Source organism: Xiphophorus hellerii, chromosome 5 (genome assembly GCF_003331165.1).
Source record: "Xiphophorus hellerii strain 12219 chromosome 5, Xiphophorus_hellerii-4.1, whole genome shotgun sequence".
Classification (NCBI taxonomy): Eukaryota; Metazoa; Chordata; class Actinopteri; order Cyprinodontiformes; family Poeciliidae; genus Xiphophorus; species Xiphophorus hellerii.
In genome coordinates, this window is record NC_045676.1 from 26,390,563 (window position 1) to 26,401,377 (window position 10,815).

Here is a 10,815-nt window from a genome sequence, read left to right on the forward strand (position 1 = left end):
TAATAATTTGTCTACTTTTTTCCTCACCTATATTTCATAGCAGGTCTCTATAAATTATCGCGCTAATAAGAGGATGTTGTCATCACGAAGTTGGGATATGTTGATTCATTTTACAAGATTTACAGCTGATGTGTTAAGACAGTAAACAAACCATCGTCAGTTAACTGTAATATTCCAGAAAGTCGTACTAAAAACTAAATATTTTGGGTCAAATCCAGCTAAATAAGTGATCATCTCGTTATCATCGGAAAAAAAAAAAATCTAGAAAAATATCACAAAAGTATGAAACTTGACAAGTTTAGGCTTAAATATTAATGAAGACCAGCTTTTTCACATGCTCCAAATAGAAATTTGTAAAGACTCTTGGAAATACCACGCTCCATTCATGATGTGCCGGAAAATCCTCCTGAAGCACTTGGAAAGTTTAATGTATTCTGCATATTTAAAGCCACCCCCCCTCTCGGGTCTGAGGCTGTTATGCAAGTCCAAGGTGTTCAGTCTTTCCACTTCTCTGTTCAGAAGTACAATGATGCCACAGAGTTCAAAAGTAGCTGGAAAAAAAATTGAATCTGAGACGTAGCAGCAGAGGGTTTATGTTGGACCATTCAGAGAGCGAGATCAGTGACAAATTGGTGAAAGTGTGACAGACGAAGGAGAGATTAGCACGTTTTTCTGCCGCTATCGGGCGTGCCACAAAGAAGACTCAATTTAATGAAAACAATTTTGTCGAGAACAAGGAAAAATGTGATTCCACACACTGGGAAAATGTAAACAGCATGAAATTATGATGTAGTTCATCATAACATTTAGTACGAGTTTGATTCACTGCTGCATAAGGGAAAAAACAAAAACAAAACAAAAAAACACAAAAATTATTGCACACAGCTGTGAGCTTCCAAAAAGCACAGTAGGAAGCCGGCGGCCACGAGGTGTCATGCACCAATCAATGTCAACGAGCCATAAAAAATGTTGCCTTGTTTTGTTGACAGAGTTGACTAATAAAAAGTTTATGGCCAGCCCAAAAATATCCAGATTAAAATAAAAAAAAGACTATAGAAGCCCTGCCATCAGCGTTAAAACATCTGTGGGACAAACGGGACACGTTTTATAAGCACTGTGTGAGAACAGTGCGTCTAACTGCGAGCCACCGCTGACCCCAAAGTTGGAGCTCATCTACTTTCTTTAACAAGTGTGGATTTTTATTTGATTCGTCTCTGAGATTTAGACTAACATTCTGCACATAACTGTTCATCTTAGGTGAATGGAAGTTAAGCACGTCCAAATTTTCAACTGCATTGAATTGAATAGTTCACTCTAGATTTTAAAACCTGCTGTCTGTAAAGGCAATATTGATATGAAAATGGCCAATTTGCTTTTTTTTTTTTTTTTTTTTTTACCCCTCCAGGGGGTCTTTTGTGGGCTCTAGTCTCCCTTATGTGATAGTAGGCTGACAGGAAACGGGGAAGGAGAGGGGAGAAGACATGCGGCAAATGTCGTCGGGTCCGGGAGTCGAACCCGCGACGGCCGCGTCGAAGACTCAAGGCCTCCAAATACGGGTCACGCTAACCCCTACGCCACCACGGCACGCCCAAATTTGCTTTTTTTTTTGAAGCAGAGTTGTACAAGACAGATGACTTACTACAAACTGATTGAAGTGCTTCAATGAGCTAAAATTTAATGGATTGATTTTACTTTAGTTTGGAAATTCATCATTGACCAGTAAGGCTGTAACAACGATATGATAACATCCCAATATTTCTCACTGGGCTATCTCGCGATCTCGCTACGGTCAGCATGGCTCCGCCTGATGAAGCTGTCACAGCAGATGAAATCATATGTTTGGCAGCATTTAGGAACTATAAACAATGAAAGTAGCATCAGACAAGACTCGATCAATATGCAAGCAACTCCAAGTTGTTCGGACGTTGACAGAACTGCTATAACAACCAGCGTCTGGACGTCTAGGGTTACGTTCAGCTTCATCTCAGTCATTAGCAACTGGGAAATGTTTTACTGCAGACCATGCTAGTGGGAGAACTGTCCGAACACTTAAAGAGATCAAAAAATAATTTTTAAATCAGAAAGACATGAGTTTGTGTGAAAATATCGTGTCCCGTCTTGTAAGTTATAGATACCTTTACACCGCTACTGAATAGATATTGTTAAACAATTGAAGTTTAGCAAATCTTTCTCCAAAAGAAGAAACACATTTTCCGGTGCTCATTTTTCAGCATTAAGACCATTTTACATGGATTATTACATCTTTAAAACTGCGACGGATGAGACTTTTACACCTCGTTAAGAAGATCAGTTGTTAAAATGTCGTCAATGACGGTGCCAAATGCTCACTCAAATGTGAGACATGGTTTCTTTCTACGCTCTAGAAGAAGCGCTTCTAGTTTGTATGCGGTCCAACTTTGCAACAACTTTGCAACAATTCTGCCAGTTCCTCATTGGGTAACGCAGAGATGAATATTGCACGTCTGTCACATCATAACTGTTATCACAGCACTGGCTAGACGGTGGTATCTGAGCTAGTATTTGCATTTTGATTTTAGGGTTACATTATAATCTGACTACCTATTCTCTGGACAGCCAAGCAGCCAACAAAGAAAAACTGAGTAAAATAAACTGCAGAGGTTCAGTGGATATGGAGAACAAAGCATTAGTTCACTGTAAAAGACCATAAGCAAAGATATGTTTGTTACAAAGACTGCCAGACATAAATAACTGTGTGAAATGTTGTTTAACGTGAAGCAGACGAGATGAGATTAGACAATAATGTTATCTGTGATCACAGAGTAGAAAAACCTCTGGATACGTGTGAACTCTTTTTTTCCTCCATACTTTTAAGAACTTGCATTGACAGAAAAAAGAAATTACTTTTGAAAAATGTGGTAAATGTCATGAGAAAGAATAATAAGTTGGGTTATGTTTATTTTTTTTTTACTTTTTGGTAGTTTACCATGGAAGCAGATGAGTAAGGTACCATTTGAGATTTGAAGAGGCTTCCTGTCTGTGTTACTTTTTTTAAAGTTTCTTCCAGACTGACCGATAAAAGAACACAGATAAGAACAAACGTGAAATAAAGATCAACTCCGGCAAGAATATTTGCGCCCTAAACTGCATGCAAACGTTTTCCACACCAATACAAAAGTCATGTGAGCGCTAAACGGGTATAAGAAAACCTGCGGAGCACGTGTGGTCAATTCAAGTATACTGTAGTGATGCAGACTAAACAGAGCTGGAGGAAGTTTGGGTACAGACCTTGGTAGTGCACTACAAAAATCTAACCACAACACAATGACCCCAAACGCTGCAGGCAAGATCAAGAGAGCACGGCTGAACACATAAAAGCTCTGAATTTCGTTTCTGGGAACCGGCAGCGCATGGAGACCAATCTATAGCGCTAATTAAATTACTTATAGCACTCCTGAACATAAACAGATGGCTCAACCGAGACATTAGCTGAAAACGAGACGAAATCGGTTATTCTTTCATAAAACCCAAGTTTAGCTCATTTCCACTGCACTGAAGAGAAAAGAAATATGAAAAGGTTTAATAAATCCTGCTTCGACCGAATGTTTCCCTGATCAGACTCATTGTTTTAATGAACAGCGAGATTAAAAATGCATATATCCACCTAAGAACCATCAAAGGAGTTAATGGATTACCTGTGGGATTGACGGACAATATCAGCAGAAATTGCACAGTGGCCCGTCTCTCCTGCTCTCCTGTCTTTAAAGTTCAGGGGAAAAGTTACAGAAAAATCAGGAAGGTAAACATACAAACAAACACAGACTCTCACACGTTCCTAATGCTCAAAGAAGAGAAGAAAAAAAGGCGAGGTTCCCTGAGTCCGCAAAATGGGATCTTTCATTTGATGGATTCTGGTCAGACCAGACAGCAATAAAGTTGATAAACACATCAGTGTCTTAAAGGCAATTTGCTCAAGAATCAGCGAAGTTAATCGGTGGCCATTATTCGCCTAATTACTGGGATAAAGCGGACTTTTCTGCTAGAGCACTGCATGCTCCAGAAATATATATAATAGGTCAATGAATGAGTCATTAATAGTGCACCGATGAGTCAGAGGAACCAAATCTAGTCAAAGGCTAACCTGGTAAAGTATTTTTAAAGAGGGTAAAGGTCGCGTGGAAACTACTGCAGGTTTTAGTGTCCTGATACGACGGAGTAAGAAAAACAAAAATGAGTAAAGTCAAACTATTTGGAAGAAAAGAATCATATGATAATAAACTCATGACACTGTGAGAAGAAAGTCATAGTGTTCTGAGAATAAACTCATTATGAGAATAAGGTTATAAGACATCAAGTCTAAATAATAACAGATAAAAATAAGAACAAAGTCATTATGAGAATAAGGTTATAAGACATCAAGTCTAAATAATACGAGAATAAAGTCATTATGAGAGTAAAGTAGTAATCTTGGAATAATACAAGAACAAAGCCATATTATCAAAATAAAGTCATAACATTACGAGAATAAGGTAATACGACAGTAAGCTGAAATAATACAACAAAAAGCTGTAATAATGCAATCATAAATAAAAATCATAAATAGTACCTGAATAAATGTGGCAAAAAATTATTATAAGAATTTGTAACCAGAAGAGAAAAAGCTTGTAATGATATGAGAATAAAACTCGTTACCAGAATAAAGTCATAATGTTAGTATAATGAAGTAGTAATTGTATGATAACCCTCATTTATTTGTTAAAATAAAAATAAATAAAATGAGGAATGTTGAGCATCTTGTGAAGTTATATTTTAGCATCGGTTTTACAAATAGGATCTACTTGATATTTTAAAACATTAGAATCAAATTATTATCGGAAGCAGAACTCTGAATCAATTGTGTTTCGAAGAAACGATGGCAGACCAGAGGCCTACGTCACATCAGATCTCGATAACCAACGCAGCTTTGGTTATCGACATTTTGAGTCATTTTAAGATTTCCTTTGGCAATATTGTCTTTATTCTGCTACTATGACTGTATTCTTCTTATTACTTTATCCTGATAATTAAAAAAATTAAAATAATCTCTTCGTCCAGCCCTAATACTCCATCGTACTTAATGTGCGATTAAACCAGATATTTTTACAGGCTGACAAGCAAAACAAACATCTTCCAAACAATCAGCAACAAAGGATAAAAACTTCATAAAAGATGGTATATTGACTGAAGAGAGGCTCTTTAAGTTTTGGCTGCTGGAAACAAAATCGCTCATCGTAAAAACTTGGACTCGGTGTGTTGTTGTCAAGGCTGCCAGGTTTCAGGTTCACTTCAGAGCACAGCTAGCTATGAAGCATCGTTTGTGAAGATAGAAACATTAGCCCTACCTCCAGCATGACCTATAACCCCAAGCGTGTCATAAAAAAACAACAACAATGGCGGATTACAGGTTGATGGTGGTGCCACCTCATTAAAGTTTCTGCAAAATCCTCCACTCATGTTCTCTTGTTGCGCTAACCGCTAACCTCGGGAGGAGGCTTTATCTACATGTCCCTCACGCCACGTTGAGCGCCACTTGCAGGCCTGGAGGAGTTAAAACATTTTTTTTTTCGTTCTCCGCATTTCCGTGTGAATGAAAACATCCCGGTGGACGAGCCCTAGTAGCTTCTGGAACTCCTTTGCCAAAGTTTTGACCTTAACCGCTGAAAATCAGTGAATTATGACAAAAAAATGTAAAAAGTTGGATGGAGATTAATTCGATGCTTGTAAACCAATATGGCAAACATTTCAGCTACTGCGTGTAAGATTTACTTTGAATTTGAGTGCAACACTCTGCCTTTGCCGTCCATTTATTGAAGAGAAAAACTTGACGCAAACCGTTGAGTTCCACAAGCGGTCGATGTGGTCGTTTCTGATGCGTTTCTGCCCCAAAACTAAGGAAGAACTTTCATCTCAGTCATCAACTTCCTGCCTTTTCTCCTTTAACGCACAAACACTCATGAATCAGCAAGTCCACATGTAACAGTAGAAGGAAAAACACAAGACACACAATGACACGGAGTGACAGTGGATGAAAAATACACGTGAATTTCCTTGCCTGCGAGAGCGCAACACGCACAGAGAGCAGGAAGAACGGCGGCATGACTCTTTCAGTCGCATCACGCCAACAGGGGTCCGTTGGGGAGAATGGATCGCACGCATATCCTCATAGCGCCGAGCAGACAAAATGGAAGATACAATTCATCTAAATATTCTTCTCACGTATTTCAACTTTAAAAAAGAAAAAAAGAAATCTTCCTCATTTGAAGAAAGCCCAGTTTCTGTGCGAATCGTGCCAACTTACGCAGCAGACGAGGAGGGAGTGGAGGGAAAACATGATGCAGTGCAAGGATAATTAAATTCAATTCAATTCTAAAGTACTTTATTGATCCCAAAGGGAAGTTAAATAGAAAATAGACAGCACTCATGAAGCCACGGATTTCTCTTTTTTTTTTTTTTAATTCAGCACATAAAGTCCACCACTAACGTCACACAAGGGATGCTGTTCTTCATTGTCCTTTTTTTTTTTTAAATCACTGATATAATTTGAGCATAAAAAATGTTAATTGTCGGGGGCGTGCCGTGGTGGCGTAGGGGTTAGCGCGACCCACATTTGGAGGCCTCAAGTCCTCGACGCGGCTGTCGCGGGTTCGACTCCCGGACCCGGCGACATTTACCGCATGTCTTCCCCCCTCTCCCTCCCCCTTTCCTGTCAGCCTACTTCATGAAAAGGGACACTAGAGCCCACAAAAAAAGACCCCCTGGAGGGGTTACAAAAAAAAAAAAAAAAAAAAAAAAAAAAAAAAAAAAAAAAAAAAAAAATGTTAATTGTCTGGGGGAAAGAATAGGAATTATTATGACGTTATTATCATTAATTTAGGCCCTTTAAAAGACATCCTTACTCTCTAGGTCTTGATTTCAGTGGAGATTCGATAATATTCATCGTTCCAGATATTGGAAATAAAAATCTAGACTGGGTATCAGTGACAATGTGCCCAATCCATAAGGGCAGGTCTATTCAGTCTAATTCTGTGCTTTGTGCTCTGAGCATTATTTTTTATTTTACATTATATTTAAAAGTCCTAATTGCACTTTCGGACCCATTTGACAGAAGGTCTATTGTAGTTTATGTTTGCGTGTTTGACCAAAGTAGTCAAAGTATTGTTTTCGTCAGTTTCAGTTTCTTTACTATCTATTTTACATTGACTGTTGTACTGCTAATTGAACATACACTTTTTTTTTGTTTCATTTTAAAGCTTCCCCTTGATTCATTTGGCTACATTTGGAATAGATTAGACGTATCTAATTTAGAAATACGTTTTTGTCATACTTCAAACTTGAGACTAAACATGATTTTTGAATCGTATTAAATTTTGAAGAAATAAAATTTTATTTTTTAAAAAAAGGCAACTGAATTGCTTTGTACTTACTTTGCCTTTCCTATATTCATTTTTCTACCTAGAGCCAGAAGACTGAACTTCTGGCTTTCAGCTTCTATGCACCACAAATCTGGAGCAAACTTCCAGAAAACTGCAAAGATGCTGAAACACTTAGTGTTTTTTTTTAATAAAGACTAAAGACTGTATAGAGTTGCTTTTGACTTCTAGTTACTGGAACATTGGTCAATATATTGAATTTATATCTGCTTGACAAAATGCACTGTTCATTGATTGTTAAATAATTGGTTACTGGTTTCTGGTCATTTCAACAAATTTTCTTTCCTCCGAGGGCGACACAGTTTTGGTCAGCTGGTTGATAACCGGACACGGTCGACACGGTGTTTTAACGAGAAACTCATCAAAACATCTTTTGAAATGGAAAAAAAGAGAATCGCCATTTAGGTTCTGGAACGGCACGCGGTTCCTCTGTTGTAACTTGCTGTTGGACGTTTATTCAAAAATTAAGGGATGTGTGCACGCAAACAGATTCAAAGGTTTGCGGCAAATTTTTATTAAAAGATTATGTCTTTGAAGGTCCGAAGTTCGTATGACATTCATTGTCTATTAACTTCTTCTCCTCTATATCTGATAGAAAGCCACCACTTTATTGCAAACTGATTGGCTGAAGCTTTCACAACAGACACATCTGAGAAATAATTTTTAAAGGTTCATCACTAAAACCCAAAGTTTATTCAACATAATGACCAAAACCTAAAACAGCTGGAAGAATACTTACCACGCAACATAAACCATAATCTTTTAATTTTCTTTTGTCCAGACAAACCATTCTTTCAGACGTAGGAGGATGGGGGGGGAAACAACACATTGCAATTAAAGGACCACCACCGCATCGACTGTGCATTTAGAACCAACACTGCATTCCAATCTGAAATTGCATTTGACCACAACTGAATCCAAACGCAACGTCTGAGACGCAAACAACAAGCCCAATGAAGAACTCAAGTCACTGGAAATTGGGTCATCATTCTAAATGATGCGAGTAGCACTTTGAATGGGTTTCTGACCAGGAAAGGCTCTCTGAGGTTTCACATTCTTGGCATTCCGTTGAAGACCACTGCGGCACATTTAAAACTATCGTCCATATGGAGAGGAAGAGAGAGAGAGACCCCAGGCAGACCGGACCGGACCAGAACTGGATGTGTTTGAGTAACAATTTCTCTTCACGACACTACTTAGTCCTCAATAAGCCACAGTTCAGTCTACTGGAGTTAGAACCGGTATGGTTAGCTGCAGCAAAGAAATGAAGCTCAGAAACTTAAGCAGGAAAATTTAAGATACTCTACTGCTGGTTGCAACTTTTTAACATAAGCACTACTGCACTGAACTTAGACATGAAGATTTTAATGTCGTTGGAAATGAAGTTTAAACCGTGGAGGCTGAAGAAACGGCATATTACGATTAGAGGATCTGAGGCTGCCATTTTTGCTCCAAATACTTCGTTATACAACTTAGTCATTCATGTTTTGCTATGACAAAGCCATGGTTGAAAAACCTGTCTGTAATTGTTTTCACCATTTACATAAACGTAAATCTTTGGTAATAAACTACTTGCTTAGGCTAGCACTTTTTCTAGCCTAAGCAAGGATCAGATTCCATCAAAACCAAAAATAACTCACAGCAATATACATTTACTGACATTCACTTTTAAAAAGAGTCTAAACAGAATGTCTCTTTATTTCAAGATGGAATTCATTTCTCAGTTTTTGATGAAAATACTCAAATAACCAAAAAGTAACATTGGAAAACCCAGAACTTCTATTAGTTGTTGCTCCAGTGAAGCAAACATTGAATATTCAGAAAGGTTCCTAGATCATATCCTGAGAATCTATAAAAATATGATCCTTTTGTGTGGAAAGATCTTGAGAACACATTCAACTTGATTCAAATGAAAGCTGTTTTAGCAGAAGTTTAACTGTTTTTAATTAGGTTCTTAATTATACATTTGATTATAATATATAATTATACCGACGTCTTCAGTATTTTATATGTGATTACTGCATTTTTTAAGGCTTGTGTTTTCCATTCAGGGTATGTAGGACATTTTGTCCCTCGTCTTGACCATGATTCCATGCCAAAACAAGATAATATATCGGTTAAATACAATAAAAGATCATTTCCAGGACGTTTCATTGCAACATTTTAAAAACGTCTTGAAAGAAAGCTATTTTCATATACTTTAAGCCTCAATGCCAACATTGATAAAGTACCGTGTTTTGAAATATTCTGCAAATTGAAAAAATATGCCTAGAAATATTATCCATAACCGCATTATACAGCACAGTGGTCGGTGCATAATTTAAAAGCAACTTCTGTGAAAAGTCAAGGTTACTGAAAGTAAACTGAGATGTGTTATTAATTTATGTATCGTTATCCCCCAAACTACTGCAGGTAGTTCAAGGAAAGAGATAGATGCAACGTTTAGCAGTGAAGCTAACCAAACATAAACAGTGAAGTCAGCTAATGTTTGCTAACAAGGTAGGCTTATAAGCTGCACTTCTATATCTTTCAGTACATTTTTAAGTGTTATTCGCTTAAATATGAAGTTACCAATTCTCTCCAACTAGTCAGAATACCACGTATGTGTTTGACACAACAATTTCCCACAATACATGAGTTATTACACCCAGCAGACCTAGTAAAAACCGCTAGCATGCAGGCTAATTGGGTGCTAGCATAACTAAGTGGCGTAAGAAGGGGGGTTTAAATTTTGCTTACCTGTCAACCGCAGCTTTACTGGGCCATTTCTCCTTACTCCTTGGTTCGACATTCCCTTTTGATATTCCACTTTAATGAATATTAACAAGAAGTGTCTAATTCACACGTTAGCATGTAGCTTTGTCCAATAAAAGGTATCTCCCAAAAACGATCCCTGGGCTAGCTCGGGGTTAGCTTCTTGTAGTATCACCATAGCAAATCACGCTGACTGTGCATGCAACGAAACGCTCTCACAATTAGATCCCTTCCAATACACTCCCTTCCACCGGAGCCCATTTTTTAACAGAAAAACACAGACGTAGAGGAAATACGCGTAGCTACATGCCCGACTGCGGGTCGTGTCAAGAGGAGCGACACGGATTAGGTGAGCGGTTTGTCCCCCATCCGGACAGGCGTCTCCACTGCCCGAGCTGCTAGAACTCAAGTTGGGGGAAATAGTTGTAAAGACTGCGCTGCTGCAGGCAAGCAGACGTACATCCGGTGTGGAGTCGAGGCGGCTCCCTTCCGAAGAGACTTGTCCGCTCCACCAAATGCATTTTTACACGGTGTATTACGGCGCTTCTGGCCAATGGTGCATTCAAGTCAACTGAGGATTATCAGTGCTGAAATAATATGTCCAAACGTCAGT

The 10,815-nt window shown here is 38.3% G+C and overlaps 1 protein-coding gene across 2 annotated transcripts in view; it reads right to left on the bottom strand.

Moving 5' to 3' along the window:
- Nucleotides 1-10,678, bottom strand: part of LOC116719748 (E3 ubiquitin-protein ligase SMURF2-like) — a 60,771-nt gene extending 50,093 nt beyond the window's left edge. For both annotated transcript variants that reach the window (XM_032562397.1, XM_032562396.1), the window contains exon 1: nucleotides 10,188-10,678. In XM_032562397.1, coding sequence (XP_032418288.1) covers nucleotides 10,188-10,239 — 52 coding nt within the window. In that variant the 5' untranslated portion in view covers nucleotides 10,240-10,678. The remainder of the gene's footprint in view (nucleotides 1-10,187) is intronic.
- Between the last annotated feature and the right edge of the window lie 137 nt (nucleotides 10,679-10,815).